Source organism: Sander lucioperca, chromosome 21 (genome assembly GCF_008315115.2).
Source record: "Sander lucioperca isolate FBNREF2018 chromosome 21, SLUC_FBN_1.2, whole genome shotgun sequence".
Lineage (NCBI taxonomy): Eukaryota > Metazoa > Chordata > Actinopteri > Perciformes > Percidae > Sander > Sander lucioperca.
The window spans coordinates 19,388,055-19,408,360 of record NC_050193.1 but is presented as its reverse complement, the minus strand read 5'-3'; the positions used below and the strand labels follow the sequence as shown (position 1 = coordinate 19,408,360).

Below are 20,306 nucleotides of genomic sequence, written 5' to 3'. Positions count from 1 at the left end.
GAAAATTATGATTAGATATTAGGGGTGGGGGGGGGCCTGATGGTTGTACTTGTGGGTGTGTCGATCTCTTTAAGAGAATAGCAGGGCCAGTGTGTGTGTGTGTGCGTGGGGAGTGTATATATGTGTGTGCGTGTGTGTGTGTGTGTGTGTGTGTGTGTGTGTGTGGAGTGTGTGTGTGTGTCTGTGTGTGTGTGGAGTGTGTGTGTGTGTGTGTGTGTGTGTGTGTGTGTCTGTCTGTCTATGTGTGTGGGTGGGCTTGTTTAACTATATTTGTGGCGTCCAAAAACCAGGAGTCCAGTATACTTGTGGGGTCCCGACAGCTTTGTGGGGCCAAAATGCTGGACCCCACAAGGTTAAAGGTCTGTTTGAGGGTTAAGACTTGGTTTTAGGATTAGGGTTAGAATTAGGTTATGGTTAGGGTGAGGGTAAGGGTTAAGGTTAGGCATTTAGTGGTGATGGTTAAGGTTAGGGTAAGGGGCTAGGGAATGCATTATGTCAATGACGGGTCCCCACAAAGATGGTGAGATGCACTGTGTGTGTGTGTGTGTGTGTGTGTGTGTGTGTGTGTGTGTGTCTTCAGAGTGAGTAGTGACTCTAGAGTCATAGTGAGAGAAACTAAGTGTCTCCTCTGTTCTTTCTGACCACGGTGGGAAATCTGGAGCAGGAGAAGTTAACCCTCTCCTTGATTTCATGTTGTTTACTGAGAAGGAGAACCAGGAAATCTACATTTTTCGAGATGTGCACGTCAGGCTACGGCGTAGGGTCGGTGTCTCCACGTACCTACATACGTAAGGGTGTAACTTTGGTTTGAGAAGTAGGGCACAAAACCTAGGGTCTGGGGGTCCTCTGCCAGAAATATGATTTTGACATTTCCACATACATTTATAGAGACAAAGGTGATAGAGAATCCAGGAAATAATTAAGTTGACCATCATGAAATTATGCCAGAAAGAATAGCAGGCTACTAAACTATGTAGAAGAAAAACATGGCTTACTTTCTTTATTGCGTGAAATAGGGGCCAATCACTGCGACTTATAAATAAAATAATATCAAACAAATTTGAAAGCGGAGAGGAAATAAACAGGATTTTGAAATCCCCCCCTCCCCCTCTGTCCATAGTGGAAATGACGCCCTAGTACGTAGCCACGGCGTTGATTTAACACAGAAGCATACATTTTCAGCCTTTGTGCATCCTGCTCACGAGTCGCAGCAGAGGAAGGAGCACGACGACCCTTCGGGACCTCGGAACTTGCCGGAGCTGGGCGTGTCCGTGCACTCTGCGATGAACGCGTGCAGATCGTTGACACGTACCTGCTCCTGTGTTTGAGCCTGTGGGAAGAAAACCCAAAAGCTTAAAACATTTTCTACATGCTTATCTGATTCACAACCATGTTTCTGTATTTCAGTTTCATTTAAAGTGCCCATATTATGAAAAAAATCACTTTTTCTAGGATTTGGGGAGTTATTTTGTGTCTCTGGTGCTTCCACACACATACAAACTTTGATAAAATCCATCCATGGTGTTTAGAGTGAGATACGGTTTCTGAATGTGTCCTGCCTTCAGTCTCTGGGTGAGCTGGTCAAAATCTGCACGGCTTTCTACGTCACTAGCCGAGACGAGGTGGCTAACCGTAGCATGCTAGCGTTAGCATGCTAGCTCGTTCTGAATGGCAAAACACTGCTACAACACACACTAGTTCACCCTAATCTACAAAAGAATTACTTCCATGTCCCTGTTCTGCAGGTATTCCACACAAAGTTGGAAGTACGCCCTCGTTTAGAAGAAGTCTCCCGGCTAATCCTGCCTTGTACTACTGAAGTTGGAGAAACAGCTAGCTAGCTCATGTAGTCCTTACCTAGCTACTGATCATGTGATCTTACCTAGCTACTGAGCATGTGATCTTACCTAGCTACTGATCATGTGATCTTACCTAGCTACTGATCATGTGATCTTACCTAGCTACTGAGCATGTGATCTTACCTAGCTACTGAGCATGTGCGACTGCCAACAAAGATGTTACAGCAGTGAGAGGTCTCACTCTGTAGCTAAAACAGAGACCTGAACACAGGGTGAAAAGAGGAGCTGCAGCAATGTGCAGTACAACAAAAATATGGTGTTTTTTGAAAATTAAACCATGTAAACCTATTCTGATATAACCTCTAAATACATTTATGAACCTGAAAATGAGCAGAATATGAGCACTTAAAACCATGTAAGAAAAAATAATGGGACGAAGCTTCCAGTTCTGAGAAGTGAAGCCAAAGCTGAAGCTCCTTAAAGCTGCATTCTCTGTAACTTTACCCAGTGTTAGTGTATACTATGTAATGTCTGTATCGACTTGTACCGGTCGTGCAGCCACGATGGTCCGTGCATTGTCATAGACACATGCAGCCTCTTTTCTGGAAATCCTGGAAATCCTTGTCCCCAGCGGTCCGCTGCGTGTATGTATGAGGCCATCTCCACCGCATCCATCTGTGAGGTTGTCAGCTTTGTGTCTGCCTGGCACAGAGCGCCGTCCAGCAAAAAGCCACGAAGCTTAAAACGCTCTCAAAAGTTAGCTTTGATCTCGCTTGCCGTGATTACTCTGCTACCAGCCTCTGTCACGTCCCGTGTGGAGCTTGTGAGCGAGCAGCTGAGAAGGCAGTGTCGCTGTCAAACCTGTCCCAGGGAAAAGTAATGTTGCGCCGAATTGAAAAAGGAACTACTTTTCGTTACCAAATTTTCAGTAGTAGCGCGTTACACTACTTTTTACCTGAAAAAGTAGTTGCGTTACACACAACACTGCCACAGTGTTAGCATGGTTAGCATTGCTAAGCCTCTGTCCTGATTGACAGGTCCTAAAGCATCCCCTGCTTTATCGCCTGTTTTAAAATAAATGGCACCATCATTTACTAAATGAACATCATGCTGTGCTGAAGAAGACTTAAAACTAGTGATTGAGACCATGAACTCATTATGAAAATGTTTACTGAGGTAATAAACCAAGAGAGTCCTTCCAGAAAAATGCGGCGTTGTTTTGTGATTGTTGCGGGCAAAAATCCTTGATTTTGCGGCACGTTTTCTTAAAAAATGTGATGGAATATGCGGGATATTTATGCAATTTTATGCGATGAAATTGCGGGAACTTACAAAAACTGCGGTTTCATCGTGGCTTCATCGCGGGGTTTGCAGCTTTTCGATGATGTTTACGTCGCGTAATTACGTCACTTCATAACGTTCCCATGGCAACAGGGGAAATGGCTGCTCTTGTGTGAAGTAAACGCAACATTTTTCAACTTTCTGCTAAGATATGTGGGACTTTTTTGCAAAGAAAATGCGGGGATTATGAAATCATGCAAGCCCCGCATATTTTGCACGGAAATTTATGCGGCGAAAGTGCGGCGTATTTGAAAAAATGCGACCCCCGCATAAATATGCAGACTTTGGCTGATTATGCATTGAATTGTGCGATCACATAATCGCGTTTTTCTGGAGGGACTGACAAGAGAGAAGTAGGCTCATTTTCTCAGAGACTTGTATAGAAACAGACTTCTTTTTGGAGCCAGTGGAGTCTCCCCCTGCTGGAAGTTAGAGAGAATACAGCTTTAAGGAGTCTCCCCCTGCTGGACGTTAGAGAGAATACAGCGTTAAGGAGCTTCAGCTTTGGCTTTCCTTTTCAGATCTTCGTCCATTATTTTTACAGGCTACTGTATGAATCTGTATATCTGAATATAATTTGAACTGATGACGGCCACGTGAGCGTAACCCAATGAAATCCGTACCGTAATGGTGTCGTAGGCTCCGGTGATGAGTGCGATGAAGAGCGACGACACCATGTAGATGAAGAGGGAGATGAAGGTGTACAGGTAGACCTGGCTGAAGACCCACACCAGCGTGCCGCTGCGCTGCATCTCAGCGAACGTTACAAACATGTCGTCCCCGTTGATCAGAGAAAACAGGCACTCTGACACCATGGACAGCGTCCGGAACTGGAGACACACAGCACAACACACACATTAGTGGAATTAAGGGCGTTTTATGATAATTAGGCTGTTGTGACGGTCAGGATAAGTCATGCTTGACCAATTAAAAACTGTGGCGTGAGTGTGCAGTACCTTGGTATGATAAGGGCCCAGCACAATCCATCCACAGAAGCAATATCCCAAATAAATAGCCGCTGCACAGCAGCAGAAGCGGATGACGTTAGGAAAAGCAGCGCTCAGAGTCACAATCAGGATCTGGGAGGGAAAGAGAGAGAGGAAGGGAAGCAAATATACATTTACTACAGCCTGACTGATAAAGGATTTTTAAGGCCGATATCGATACAAATATTTGGTGATTTAAAAATCCGATATTCCGATATACAGTATCTCACAAAAGTGAGTACGCCCCTCATATTTTAGTAAATATTTCATTATATCTTTTAATGGGACAACACTGAAGAAATTACACTTTGCTCCAATATAAAGTATGAAGTGTACAGCTTGTATAACAGAGTAAATGTGCTGTCACCTCAAAATAACTCAACACACAGACATTAATGTCTAAACCGCTGGCAACTAAAGTCAGTACACCCCTATGTTAAATTCCCATAGAGGCAGGCAGACTTTTATTTTGAAAGGCCAGTTATTACATGGACCCAGGATACTATGCATCCTGATAAAGTTCCCTTGGCCCCCACATCATCACATACCCTTCACCATACCCCACATCATCACATACCCTTCACCATACCCCCACATCATCACATACCCTTCATCATACCCCCACATCATCACATACCCTTCACCATACCCCCACATCATCACATACCCTTCACCATACCCCCACATCATCACATACCCTTCACCATACCCCACATCATCACATACCCTTCACCATACCCCCACATCATCACATACCCTTCACCATACCCCCACATCATCACATACCCTTCACCATACCCCCACATCATCACATACCCTTCACCATACCCCCACATCATCACATACCCTTCACCATACCCCACATCATCACATACCCTTCACCATACCCCCACATCATCACATACCCTTCACCATACCCCCACATCATCACATACCCTTCACCATACCCCCACATCATCACATACCCTTCACCATACCCCCACATCATCACATACCCTTCACCATACCCCACATCATCACATACCCTTCACCATACCCCCCATCATCACATACCCTTCATCATACCCCACATCATCACATACCCTTCATCATACCCCACATCATCACATACCCTTCACCATACCCCCACATCATCACATACCCTTCACCATACCCCACATCATCACATACCCTTCACCATACCCCCACATCATCACATACCCTTCACCATACCCCCACATCATCACATACCCTTCACCATACCCCCACATCATCACATACCCTTCATCATACCCCACATCATCACATACCCTTCATCATACCCCCACATCATCACATACCCTTCACCATACCCCCACATCATCACATACCCTTCACCATACCCCCACATCATCACATACCCCCACATCATCACATACCCTTCATCATACCCCCACATCATCACATACCCTTCACCATACCTAGAGATTGGCATGGGGTACTTTCCATAAGATCATCTCTCAATGCAAATCAAACCAGCTATTAGGCTAACCGACATAAAACCATGCCAACCAGTGGCGGTGCGTGGCAAATTTTACCGAGGAAGCCAGTGAGCTTAGTATGGAGATCATATTGCCTTACATAGGCGCCGATATATGTTTTCCTCCGTGGGTGCTTACGGGCGCACGCCCTTTAATTTCAGAACCTTAGGAAATGGACAGCGACCGACACGAACACACACGCCTATTAACTCAATGATAAAGCCGTAAAGTAAGTAACTCTAAGGGATGCCAGGAAAAGCTGGCCTCCTATGAGCGTTGGTAGCATTTTACTGGCCACTAGACAGAGCACAGACAGGACTGCACCACGCACGCAGTGACAGAGGGCCGCTGTTTCGCTCTACCAGCTAGAGAAGAAAATGATAATGGAATGTTTTGATAAGGGAAATTACAAAATCAGTAAAAGACACAACCGTAAATTTATAATTCCTACGGTTAAAAATATAAAACATAATTTAAAATATACAAATATATTTTAAATATTTGTATATTTGTGGCTGTTTGTGTTTGTGCTGTTTTGGCTGTTTAAAAATATTTAAAAAAAGGAGGAAAATATTTAAAAAGAAAAAATTAAGACAAAAATATTGAAAAGATGGCTTTAGAGACATGCACTCTCAAACTAGCCTGTACAGTCTTGATGAAGAAATATCCCTCTGCCAAAAAAAGAACAAAGAGGGGGAACCTTAAAAAAGGTAGAAAAGGGGACAATGTTTTTTTTTTTTAAATATACAAATATATTTTAAATTATAACATTTATTGTAAAATTATTTTTTTTTAATTTTATTTAAAAATAAAATTTATTTAATATTTTAAATTATGTTTTATATTTCTATGGGGAGACCAGGCTTCCCATGGTCATAGAGAAACCGCCACTGATGCCAACTATACTAAAAGCTACTATTTTGACCCTTTGAAGCGCCGTTACTGATCATCAAGCTGCCATACTTCCTCCTAACACATCCTGCTGCTGCAGGCTGCAGCATGATGGAGAAACACAGCAGCAACACAACCTGAATGGAGCTTTTTATTTTCCAAAACTCCCGGACGGCTCAGTAGACAAGTCGAAAGCCATATGCACATTAAAATATCACCGAAGCACGTCAAGCTTGAGCTACCACCTACGGACTGCAGACAAATGATTGAAACATATTCCTTTATTTCTATAAACTGTGAAACAACAGCTGTGTCCTGTGTGTGTGTGTGTGTGTGTTTCACCTACATTGTATTTCTGGAAGAAGCTGAGGTAGCGGATGACTCCGACCCAGACCAGCAGCGTGGAGGTTCCCAGCAGGATCCCGCACATGTCATACGATGACAAGCTCTGCATCACAACAACGACATCATCATTTACCAGAAACCCCAGCGCTGTACTCAGGGTACCCCCAGGTTTCAAGAGTTTTTAAGACCCTTTTCATACTATCCAGGATAAAATGTAATGCCTTTAAACTTTACGTCCAGCGCCCGCGTCGTTTAGATAATAAATGCACCTGCGCCCATCTGTGGGCGTGCTGGTCTTACAGGGAGGTGTGTTCAGGTGCATTCTGGGTGTGCTGGTCTTACAGGGAGGTGTGTTCAGGTGCATTCTGGGAGTATTGCTATCTTGAGGCAGCGGGAAGTGATGGCACCATTGACCAACAAAAACCTGGTCTAAAGTCAATAACGCAGCATTTCATTGTTATTTTAACAGAGCATTAGTAAAATGCTCCTAGGCTCGTGCACAGCGCACACACACTATGCTTGTTACACACACAGGGACACACAGTAACACACACACACACACACACACACACACACACACACACACACAGAGACGCACACGCATGCAGAAGATTACAAATAAAAATATTACGGTGCAAATCCTCCATCATAACAGCAATGCTCCAAGGTCCAAACGCGCCTGGCTTTTAAAGGGAATGGGAGATGATCTCTGATTGGTTGATTGCATGTTACGCCCAAAACACCCCTCTGATTAAACTAGAAGAAGTGGATTTGGACACGCCCTAAACACACCTGCACCAGGCGCTTCACGCTGTGCTCTTAGATCGTTAAAATAGGGCCCTAAAAGGCCACAACGCAAGGACAATGATTTTATGTGATATAATCTTTGGTAAAATTACCCATAGCAGCGGCAAAAGTGCTTTTGAGTAGCCATACTGGGTTAATGCTATGTTATCTAGTCAGGGGGAAAGGATTGTTTGGCACTACGGTGACTTGGCCACAGGCCACGCCCCCAGCTATGATTAGTCACCGACCAAGTGTATTTACCTTGGACTCGATCCCGATCTTGATGACGCTGCCGATGATGGTGAACATGTCGCTGACGATGAGCAGGATGTACCAGCCGTTGATGAACTCCATCCTGTCACCCCAGCTCACGCTGCGGCCAAGGCGCCGTCTGAAAAACTGCACGTACTCCTAGAGAGGGAGAGGAGGAATAAGATGAGAGCAGCAAGTCCTCCAAACCACTGGTTCTCAAGCTTTTTTCAATAAGTTCCCCCTGTGAACAGTGTTTTTAAAGGTCCCATGGCATGAAAATGTCACTTTATGAGGTTTTTTAACATTAATATGAGTTCCCCCAGCCTGCCTATGGTCCCCCAGTGACTAGAAATGGTGATAGGTGTAAACCGAGCCCTGGGTATCCTGCTCTGTCTTTGAGAAAATGAAAGCTCAGATGGGCCGATCTGGAATCTTCCCTTTATGACGTCATAAGGGGAAAGGTTACCTCCCCTTTCTCTGCTTTGCCCACCCAGAGATACAGTATTAGGGGACCACTAAGGTCTATATAAAAGAGACTTCAGATACAGTATTAGGGGACCACTAAGGTCTATATAAAAGAGACTTCAGATACAGTATTAGGGGACCACTAAGGTCTATATAAAAGAGACTTCAGATACAGTATTAGGGGACCACTAAGGTCTATATAAAGAGACTTCAGATACAGTATTAGGGGACCACTAAGGTCTATATAAAAGCATCCAAAGAGCAGCCTGTCATGGGACCTTTAAGCCATGTACCCCCTAACCAGCGGGAATAATTTTTGGTAGAAAAAAAGTCTCTATAAAGAGGAAGAATACAGCGATGTCAGCGATAGATTTACTAAACTACAGCCTTGGACCTGGAAAACATTTAGATGCTGATGATGAAGAAAGGAGACAAAAAGATGGTAGAAAGAAGGAAGGAAGGCAAGAATAGGTCGAAAATAGTAATAAATAGAAGAAAAAAAACAGTACAAAGAAGGAAGGCAACACTAGGGCGATAAAAGTGACAAATAATTCCAAAAAGGTGACAAAAACTTTGAAAAAAGCGACAAACTTGGCCACCCTTTCTGAAAAAGCCCAGTCTGCTCTGATTGGTCAGCGTTTCTGGGTCTTCTTGTCATTGCAGCCGGGGAATGACTGTACAGCCATGCGGGGGCAAGAACCATGAAATTAAATTGGAAGCAAAATATGTTATTCTTAATTACGATAACAAAAACAAAACAATACATAGTATTGTCAACTTATTAATTCTACAAGGGAAATTTCATATCCATAAAGCGAAATTTTCTAAATCTCGGCCAGCTTTTACTCACTTCAGAATTGAATTTCGGAACTTTATTGAGTCTATCCAAACTATTAATAATAAGAAATATATTTATTTAGCTGATCTACTGCAATAGTTTTTCAAGGAAATGTGATTATATAGCCTTCATTCCATTTCATATTGCCTTTGTATTATATTTTATGTGTATATATATAATTATTTTTCTAATTATGTATTAAATGCCCTTTTTTAAATTTTATATATATATATATATATATATATATATATATATATATATATATATTTTTTTTTTTATATATATATATATATATATATATATATATATATTTTATATATATATATATATATATATATTTTTTTTTTTTTCTTTTACATTATTAAGTAAGGTTGTAATGTTCCCTGGTTGGAAATGATTATTTTTGTGTATGATGCCAAATTGTTCAAACACTATACTACATGTTTGTAAAGTTTTGCAAATAAAAAAAATTAAAAAATAAATAAAAAAGCCACGCGGGGGCGGTTTCTAACTGTACAGAAGTCTTGACGGCTCGTTTAAAGGCAGAGTTTCCGAATGTGTGTGCATTTCTCTGGGGATTCAGAGTTTTGATACTTTCACAGTATAAATATATATTGTATTGATCAGCTTTATGGTAAAAAAAGTTTTACAATGTGGGAACTTTAAGGTAATTCAAAAGTTTGAAGAAAATAAAAAGGTCGGTCCATAGTCGGAAATGGAAGTTTATGTAATTGAGAAAAGAGAACGATATGTACAACATCTAAATTATATTGTCACCAAGTAAAGCAGTACTTCCATAAGATGAACACTAGTGGTGTAAGAAAAAACCGATACATTTGAGTATCGCGATATTTTATCTAGTAAAAAATCAATGAATAGTGATTTTCAAAAACGCAATATTGATTTTTTTGTTTTGTTTACGGGCAAAATATTGATGTAAGACAGTGGTTCTCGTTTATGTTGTTTAAACCCCCTACTGCTAGATGGCCATGCTGAGACACCACTAGTGTCCTCACCTAGCAGTGTCTAACAGTGCCTAACAGTGCCTAACAGTGCCTAACAGTGTCTAACAGTGTCTAGCAGTGCCTAACAGTGTCTAACAGTGCCTAACAGTGTCTAACAGTGCCTAACAGTGTCTAACAGTGCCTAACAGTGTCTAACAGTGTCTAGCAGTGTCTAACAGTGTCTAACAGTGCCTAGCAGTACCTAACAGTGTCTAACAGTGTCTAACAGTGTCTAACAGTGTCTAACGGTGCCTAACAGTGTCTAACAGTGTCTAGCAGTGCCTAACAGTGTCTAACAGTGCCTAGCGGTGCCTAGCGGTGTCTAGCGGTGCCTAGCAGTGCCTAACAGTGCCTAACAGTGTCTAACGGTGCCTAACAGTGTCTAACAGTGTCTAGCAGTGCCTAACAGTGCCTAACAGTGCCTAACAGTGTCTAACAGTGCCTAGCAGTACCTAACAGTGTCTAACAGTGCCTAGCGGTGCCTAGCGGTGTCTAGCGGTGCCTAGCAGTGCCTAACAGTGCCTAACAGTGTCTAACGGTGCCTAACAGTGTCTAACAGTGCCTAGCAGTGCCTAGCAGTGCCTAGCGGTGTCTAGCGGTGCCTAGCAGTGTCTAACAGTGCCTAACAGTGTCTAACAGTGCCTAACAGTGTCTAACAGTGTCTAGCAGTGTCTAGCAGTGCCTAACAGTGTCTAACAGTGTCTAGCAGTGCCTAGCGGTGTCTAACAGTACCTAGCAGTGTCTAACAGTGCCTAACAGTGTCTAACAGTGCCTAACAGTGTCTAACAGTGCCTAGCAGTGCCTAGCGGTGTCTAACAGTACCTAACAGGGCCTAACAGTGCCTAACAGTGCCTAACAGTGTCTAACAGTGTCTAGCAGTACCTAACAGTGTCTAACAGTGCCTAGCAGTACCTAACAGTGCCTAACAGTGCCTAACAGTGCCTAACAGTGCCTAGCAGTGTCTAACAGTGTCTAACAGTGTCTAACAGTGTCTAACGGTGCCTAACGGTGCCTAACAGTGCCTAGCAGTGTCTAGCAGTGCCTACCGGTGCCTAGCGGTGCCTAACGGTGCCTAACGGTGCCTAGCGGTGCCTAGCAGTGCCTAGCAGTGCCTATCAGTGCCTAACAGTGCCTAGCAGTGCCTAGCAATGCCTAACAGTGCCTAACAGTGTCTAACAGTGCCTAACAGTGCCTAGCAGTGCCTAACAGTGCCTAACAGTGCCTAACAGTGCCTAACAGTGCCTAGCAGTGCCTGACTTTTTGCTTGATGCTAACAACGTAGCTATGGCTGACCTTTGACCTACTTTATCATATAAACATTAGCTCACTAAGAACCTGGGAACCACAATCCCAAACTGGCAGTTTGATTTTCTGCGTACTGAATTGTTTACCTAAAGTAAACTTCTTTGACTTTTATGCACATCATGTCTTTTTTTTTTTTAAATATTAGTTTTTCTAAAATTATACTTTAAAAAAATCCCAACATATCGCCTTACGCACAGTAATATATTGCAATATCTTGAATCGTGAGCTGTATCGTGATACGTATCGTATCGCTAGATTCTTGCCACTACACAGCCCTAATAAACACATGAATGTTTGGTTTACGTGTTGCAGGAGGATGCCTCTGAGGATGGAGCGCCCACACAGCAGCAGCGACAGCAGGCAGACGAACGCCACCAGCACGTCAAGGAACTCCCGAGCATAGCTCTTCGCTGAGAGGAGAGGGAGCAAAGAGAGAGAAAGAGAATCAAACACAAAACAGCTGATAGCACGAGACCCATCTCGCATTGCCAGACCTTCCTCCACAGCGCTGCAGAGGAGGGTCTGGCTAGTCCAGTGGTTCCCAACCTGGGGTCCGGGGACCCCTCAGGGGGGCGGCAAAGATCACAGGGGGTGCGCAAGTCTTTATCTGGTTTGAGGTTGAGGTAAAAAAAAAAATATTTGCACATGTTAAACAAATTATGATAATACACTAGAATATATACATACAATGTATACAAAAGTCTGTATAAAAACTAGGGCTGTCCAAATGATTACATTTTCTTAATCGCGATTAATCGCATGTTTTATCACATGATTAAAATTCTATTATTTTGCATTTCAGAACAATTTTTAAGTCCATATTAACAATGGAAAGCCATTCTTACCAGTGGATCTTGATTAGGACTCAAATGAATGCAAAGAAGTTACTTTATGAACATGATTTTAAGATTTGTATTTGTTTATTATATATTTAATCTAGTCACACATTTGAATTTAACAACAACTATGAATGCACCACGAGGCTGTAAATTACCAGTTTCATTGAACGCACCGTCTGCGTTTTTCCGACAACAGCAGCTGCAGATTGTTACATCCCGGTGTTGAATCCTCTACAGTGAAATACAGTCAAACTTTACACCGTTCAGCGTTAGCTGTCAGCATTTTAACCGTGTTTAATCCAGCTACCAGCTAGCGGTAGGCTAACGTTAGCTAGGCAAAGCCGAGTGAAGTGAAAATAAATTAATAAATGGAGGCATGTGATTAATACGATTTAAAATAATTTACGCATTATGCTTGGCCCTTAATCGCATCGCGATTAACGCGTTAATGCTGACAGCCCCAATAAAAACTATGTATTTTTGTTCTCGCTTAAAATTGTAGGCAGGCTACTTAGTAGGCCAAACCTCCGGGACCTCTTAACCTGGGACCCTGCTGTCATCAGGTCAGCTGCTAGCTGCTAGCAGCTAGCAGCTAGCTGCTAGCAGCTAGCTGCTATCATCCACGGCATCACTATTTTATGAATGAAACATGGCGGAGAAACGTAAAAGTGCTGATAACTCCTCTGTATCAAAAAGAAAGTAAGGCTCTATCTCGAGAGTTACCTCAACTTCGGTTTCGGAGGGGGGGCTCAGCTTTTCTTAGACATGAGTAGGGGGGGCGCCAAGGAAAAAAGGTTGGGAACCACTGCCCTAGTCCACACTAGAGTGCTGATCGGGCCGCATTTTTCTGTCCGAACCCGGCCCGAGCCCTTCAGGCATTAAGATATTTCTGTCCGAGCCAGTCAGTTAATATCTTATTTTTTCTCAGACTAATGACACGTCTGTGTGTCTGTGTGAAATCTTTTATGAAGCAGCTGTAGGAAGGCATTCAGAAATGTCAACAGATGAGGTCATCAGCTGACACGGAGCAACAAGCTCACGTTAACACAGGCACACACCTACATAATAAGCTGTTTTAAATTTAAAATGTTCAATGCCTTATCACGCTGATGTGACCGAGCCCGACCCGAACCCTAACGTCGTTTCTAAATATCTGTCCCAACCCGACCCGGCCCCATCCTCTAGTCCACACAGCATTCTGGGATGAGAGTAAAACCTGCTCTGGTTTATTGGCATTTCTTTAAACCAATCACAATCATCGTGGGCGGTGCTAAGCTCCGGACGGAGCCACGGTGCCTCTGCTAAATTAACCTGACTCCGCCAGATGGATTGCTTGGCATTTGCTCGGCATATCCATCTGGGAACTTTCCGTTGGAGAACTTTTGGGAAGGGGCGAAAATCCTGGTTAGCTGATTGGATAAACCCTCTGTCTATCACCACCTATGTTGGTGATAGATGGGCCAAATCAACCAATCAGATCAACGATATATCAAACTCTTGCTGAAACCAGTCAGGAGAAGAGCAAACACATCTTCTCCTCCGAGAAAAGCCTCCAGTGCCGTTTTTTTGCTCTTCTTTCAATGAAGGAATACTTTCTAATTTGGATAAAACTTGCGTGATAGCTACGCTCATCTCATCCGTGGAAGCCGCCACGTTGTTTAGACTGAACAGTCGCTTCTGGTTGCGTCACACCTAAACCCACCTCAAAACCAACGCTGATTGGTTGGTCGTTTAGCGAACGGCTCCAAAGTTTCTCTGTCTCAAGATGCCAGACTGATCTGCGAGTGGAAAACTGGAGCTCGCCAGATCAGGACGCTCTCACGGTGCCTCTACTAAATAGTCTCAGGAAGGAACTTGTTTTGGTGGAACATGTGTACGTTCAAAAGTAGTTTTAGTTGTGCAACAGAGAACTCAGATTGGACAGATAGTCTAGCTAGCTGTCTGGATTTACCCTGCAGAGATCTGAGGAGCAGTTAACCATAGTCCTCACAAATCCACCAGAGGTTAGAACGCCAACACAGAGACTGGCCAAAAAGAGGGATTTCCAGCGGCACCGGAGCAATCCCGGAAATGAAACGTCGTCGACATAGACTAATAGGAGACAGATGAGTAAACATCTGGACAAACCATGTATCCGTTGCATTGCAGGTCATCCACCACCCGTTAACTCACCGTGTCCAGACAGGTTGGGGTCTTTGCACTCATGTATGGAGGCCTTGTTCTGCAGACTGATCTTAACTTTGCCGCTGTGCACGCTGTTATCCATGACGATCTGATAGCAACAAGAACCAGAGTAAATATAAAAAATTTTCATATTTTCCCATGATTTTGTGTTTAAGTGGACGGATGGGAACAACAATCTTTGAAATTGTTCCAGTATTAAACAAGCTGCAATGTAACGCACCTGCAATCTCCGTCCACTTAAAGTTCTGTTGTTGCCGCTGACAGACTCAGATTATTATTCTAAGTGTCTGACAACATTATGAAAGGATCCCTACAGAGAGAGACCTTTTAGTTAAAGAGTAAGATCCTTTTAGTTTAACATGAAACAGCCCTGAAATCACCATCACCAAACTACACCAGACTCCGTGTAAATAATCAGGACTTTTATCATCATAAAACACACTTCATTCAAAGAGGACAGAAACTAAATCAAACTATCAAAAGCCGTCTTGGTTCATCTTTCCACTGTTCCAACAATCACCACTCTGGTTTGGTTAAAATCCTTAATTCACCCATTTACATGTGGAGATATGCTGGCTCTATACACACTAAAAGTACTGATTATTTACATGGAGTCTGGTGGAAATATGCTGGCTCTATACACGCTAAAAGTACTGATTATTTACATGGAGTCTGGTGGAAATATGCTGGCTCTATACACGCTAAAAGTCCTGATTATTTACATGGAGTCTGGTGGAAATATGCTGGCTCTATACACGCTAAAAGTCCTGATTATTTACATGGAGTCTGGTGGAAATATGCTGGCTCTATACACGCTAAAAGTCCTGATTATTTACATGGAGTCTGGTGGAAATATGCTGGCTCTGTACACGCTAAAAGTCCTGATTATTTACATGGAGTCTGGTGGAAATATGCTGGCTCTATACACGCTAAAAGTAGTGATTATTTACACGGAGTCTGGTGGGTTTGGTGATGGTGATTTCGGGGCTGTTTCATGTTAAAAAAAAGGATCTTACTCTTTAACTAAAAGGTCTATATCTGTAGGGATCCATCCCATAATGTTGTCAGACACTTAGAATAATAATCTGAGGCTGTCAGCGGCAAAAAATATGAACTAAAACACTTTTAGTGGACGGAAATTGCCCATTTGTCCTATATATTGTATATATCCATGCATTGCAGTCCAGTTCAAGGCAGCCAGTTGCAGCGTTCTCGCTCAATACTAGACCAATTTTAAATATTTGTGTTTACATTAGTCACTTAGACACCAATGCATGGGAAAATAAGGGTCCATAGTTGAAAAAAACAATGTTACCCATTAACTCTTTGTTAACTCTCTTTAACTTTGGCTCATTTTAACATAAAACTTCACAGTTGTGATAAATCGGGCCGTCAGGATTCTATCTACACCGTGCTGTGATGCAGGAATAACAGAAGAGATAGTTCACCGTGATAGCAAAGGTGTAGCAGTCAGGGATTTCATTGTTTACAACGGTCTGAATGTTGATGGCCTTCAGCTGGAAGTCAATAGTTACGTTGATCAGCCTGGACACAAAAATGTGACAGGCAGACAAAGACAATTCAATGTGAGTTAAAGACTTAACACTGTAAAGAGCAATACAAAATGTTCTTATTTCTAATGTTTTAAAAACAAACTAATAATAGAATATCATCTGACTTGTAAAACTCGAGAGTGAAATTCTTGTAGTCAGTGTTTCCTGGAGCAGAAGTGTCCATTAGTGGATTCAGGCTGATGCAATCTGGAAGAGAAATCAGAAAATAGCTTTAAGGGGAAGTTCAAAATATCCAGGGGAAGTTTTAAAACCATCTTTTGCCCTCATCACATGAAGTGCAAACCGCACTTCCACACTTCCTCAAAGCATTTAAATGCTGAATCGTCCACTATAGATTTGTCTTACTTTATTTTTGCCATAAGATGGATCATGCATTGCTAAAAGTCATTGCTGCCAAAGCAGCAGGTGTATGTAAATACCGCCTTTCCCAAGCCAGAGGCAGTGTGTTACTACTAAAGGATATGGAAAAAGCTTATGTGTTTTTGGAGATAGGACATATTTCAAGGCTTTAAAAGTAGGGCACAGTCTTGACATAGTATGTGGAACAGCAACCCACCAAGTATGTTTACATGCACACCAATATTCTGCTATTATTCCGAATATGACAATATAATAAATTTGATACAGGTCATGTAAACAGCATTTCTTTTTTCTTTAACCTTTTTTAACCAATTGAGATCAACTTCTCATTTGCAACAACGCCCTGATCACATTCACAGAGTTCCACATTCATACCTGGAAGCTGCCCAGTACTACCACAGTCTGATCTGATCACATTCATACCTGGAAGCTGCCCAGTACTACCACAGTCTGATCTGATCACATTCATACTGGAAGCTGCCCAGTACTACCACAGTCTGATCTGATCACATTCATACTGGAAGCTGCCCAGTACTACCACAGTCTGATCTGATCACATTCATACTGGAAGCTGACCAGTACTACCACAGTCAGATCTGATCACATTCATACTGGAAGCTGACCAGTACTACCACAGTCTGATCTGATCACATTCATACTGGAAGCTGCCCAGTACTACCACAGTCAGATCTGATCACATTCATACTGGAAGCTGACCAGTACTACCACAGTCTGATCTGATCACATTCATACTGGAAGCTGCCCAGTACTACCACAGTCTGATCTGATCACATTCATACTGGAAGCTGACCAGTACTACCACAGTCAGATCTGATCACATTCATACTGGAAGCTGACCAGTACTACCACAGTCAGATCTGATCACATTCATACTGGAAGCTGACCAGTACTACCACAGTCTGACCTGCTGCCACTGAGCAGCTCCACTGGAGTGGTTGGAGGTTAAGGGCCTTGCTCAAGGGCACCTCAGTGGTGGTAATGACAAGCGCTGCTCTTTCACTTTCCCCCACCCAGATTTTATCCTGCCGGTCTAGAGACTGAACTAGCGACCTCGCAGTCTGAGCTCGCTTCTTAACCTCTAGGCCACCACTGCCCATGTTCGGGTTGGATATTCCGAATAAGGCCTTTTTCCGAATATAGATTAGATTCAACTTTATTGTCATTGTGCAGAGTACAAAGACAATGAAATGCAGTTTGCGTCCAACCAGAAGTGCAAAAAAAAGCTGAAAAGTGCAATGTGATATTCAAGTATAGACAGGTGGTGCATAGACAGGACAATACATATAGTTCAGTGTTATAAGAGCAGAATAAATATGGCTATGTAATATGAACAATGTATGAACAACATGTACATATATGTGCAATGTAGTAGCAGTGACATTATACTAGTAGAAAGAATAATATAGATATAGATATATGCATTGTATTAACAGAATATATAGAAAAACAGAATACATATGGATATACTGAATGAACCATACAGACAGATATGTACAGCATGTACAGCTTTGTGCAGTGTGCTAACATTATAAGAATAGTAAGAATAAGTGTATGTGCAGGATGAATAGTATGAAGAGCAGTAGAATATGGCTATGTGTAGGTGTAATTACAGTATGTATAGTGCAGTGTACAAGTACAAAGACAGTGAAATAGCATTTTCTGATGAAGACATGTGGGATATTCCGGTATTATTCTGGTTTCAGAGGCATTCTTTGGTCATGTTTACAGCGCAGTGGGAGTATGCTTCTCAAGCTGGGTTTTTACCACAGGCTTACGGTCAGCTCTGTGCGTTGCTATGGTTGCTGTACACAAACCAACAAGCCAACAGTTTGCAAGGCTGCAGACTCAAAAAGGAGGAGAAATACAGCTATTTTTAAACATCATCAAAGACTTGGATATCAACAGGTTTTTGGGTATGAGCTCACATCGCTACGCCGACCTTTTCAAGAAGCTGGTTGAAGGAATGAAAGAGAGACGCTGTTTTCACGGTCCAACAAGTCCTCCATCACTGGGACACTTTAAAAAATCGTATTTTGCACAGCTGAATGTAAACGGGAGTATTAGAGGAATATTCACTTTCATTAGCCATGTAAACAGCTTAGTCGGAATATCGTCTTTTTCAGAATAAGAGCAAAAACTGGAATATTATGTGCATGTAAATGTAGTCAATGACTCACTGATTCAGTCATCTCTTTAAGGGCCAAAAAATACTGGCACTGAGTATATAACGCGGCTATTTACGTCGAATACCCAGGGACAAATTTAAAGAACATCATTTAAACAAAGTGACAAAAACCTCCCCAAACAATTTGAAAAAAAGGACAAAAAACTTTTTTTAAAAAAGCATCAAAAACCTCCAAAAAAGCATCAAAAATTAACAAAAACCTTAAAAAAAAAACATAGAAAAAAAGTGACAAAAGCATTGAAAAGCGACCATAGAAAAAGCAACAAAAATGTTGAGAAACAAGCATCAAAAACTTCCAAAAAAGCGAAACAACCTCAGAAAGAAATGCAAAAAAAATGCACCCAAAACGTAGGAAAAAATGATAAAAAAAAGTGTTGAAAAAAGGGATTAAAAAAGATTTATTCATCGTTAATGAATCAGTCCCTCCAGAAAAACGTGATTATGCAATCTCATAATTCAATGCATAATCAGCCAAAGTCTACATATTTATTTCGGGGGCCGCATTTTTTCAAATACGCCGCGCTTTCGCCGCATAAATTGCCGATTTCCGCGCAAAATATGCAGGGCTTGCATGATTTCATAATCCCCGCATTTTCGTTGCAAAAAAGTCCCACATATATCTTAGCAGAAAGTTAAAAAATGTTGCGTTTACTTCACACAAGAGCAGCCGTTTTCCCCTGTTGCCATGGGAACGTTATGAAGTGACGTTATGAAGTGACGTGAACGTCATCGAAAAGCTGCAAACCCCGCGATGAAGCCACGATGAAACCGCAGTTTTTGCAAGTTCCCGCAATTTCATCGCATAAAATTGCATAAATATCCCGCATATTCCATCACATTTTTTAAGAAAACGTGCCGCATAATCAAGGATTTTAGCCCAAAACTATCACAAAAAAACTCCGCATTTTTCTGGAAGGACTGCTAAATAGTCGATGCCAATGATAATATATACTGTGTGTGTATGTATATATATATATATATATATATATATATATAAGTCACCAACCGTTAGGGTATAAGTCGAATTTCACTGAACTGAATTGGGTGGTTCACCCAATGAAAACGGTAAATTATAATAATATAATAAAAAAAATTTAAAAACTCAAAATGCACTGTTCCAAATTATTCTGCACAACAGAGTTTCAAAACATTTTATAGGTTGTAAAGAACTGAAAATGGTCATTTGCTGAATTTGCAGCATTAGTTTTCCCCTGTTGTCATGTGAACGTTATGAAGTGACTAGAGATGCACCGATAGTCCGACCGGAATTGGCCGGTTTTCACGTGCTCGGCCATGACCGGCAACCACCAGGTCAGTCTGACATATGGTGATTTCATGCTGGTCAACGCTCCAATTAACTGACAACATAAGTTATACCAGTTACAGTTCTCCAGGACGCACGCACACACGGACGCCACAGCACGGACGCCACAGCACGCTCTCTTTTTCCTTTCTCTCAACTTCTCCGCCGTGTGTCCGTGCTATTCTCCCACATGTAGGAACCTGGTGGATTAACCTGCAACATGTCAGCTGTTTGGGAATTCTTCAGCGTGTGTGCAGAAGATAACAAGTTTACAATATGCAACACCTGCAAGGAGAAAGTAGGGCGTGGAGGGACGACACCAAAAACCT

At 42.1% G+C, this 20,306-nt stretch overlaps 1 protein-coding gene and 1 long non-coding RNA gene across 2 annotated transcripts in view; one reads left to right on the top strand and one right to left on the bottom strand.

Annotated features, from left to right (window-relative positions):
- Nucleotides 1–1,106: 1,106 nt before the first annotated feature.
- The window catches only part of LOC116046740 (mucolipin-1-like), a 25,020-nt gene continuing 5,820 nt past the window's right edge, over nucleotides 1,107–20,306 (bottom strand). The window contains exons 5-13 of the mRNA XM_031295142.2: nucleotides 16,213–16,294; nucleotides 15,983–16,079; nucleotides 14,523–14,622; nucleotides 11,815–11,921; nucleotides 7,909–8,058; nucleotides 6,863–6,964; nucleotides 4,097–4,219; nucleotides 3,764–3,970; nucleotides 1,107–1,330 (exon numbers count right to left, since the gene is read on the bottom strand). Coding sequence (XP_031151002.1) covers nucleotides 1,199–1,330; nucleotides 3,764–3,970; nucleotides 4,097–4,219; nucleotides 6,863–6,964; nucleotides 7,909–8,058; nucleotides 11,815–11,921; nucleotides 14,523–14,622; nucleotides 15,983–16,079; nucleotides 16,213–16,294 — 1,100 coding nt within the window. The 3' untranslated portion in view covers nucleotides 1,107–1,198. The remainder of the gene's footprint in view (nucleotides 1,331–3,763; nucleotides 3,971–4,096; nucleotides 4,220–6,862; nucleotides 6,965–7,908; nucleotides 8,059–11,814; nucleotides 11,922–14,522; nucleotides 14,623–15,982; nucleotides 16,080–16,212; nucleotides 16,295–20,306) is intronic.
- The window catches only part of LOC116046758, a 7,012-nt gene continuing 708 nt past the window's right edge, over nucleotides 14,003–20,306 (top strand). Inside the window, exons 1-2 of the long non-coding RNA XR_004104208.2 lie at nucleotides 14,003–14,173; nucleotides 16,545–16,549. This is a non-coding gene — a long non-coding RNA (uncharacterized LOC116046758). The remainder of the gene's footprint in view (nucleotides 14,174–16,544; nucleotides 16,550–20,306) is intronic.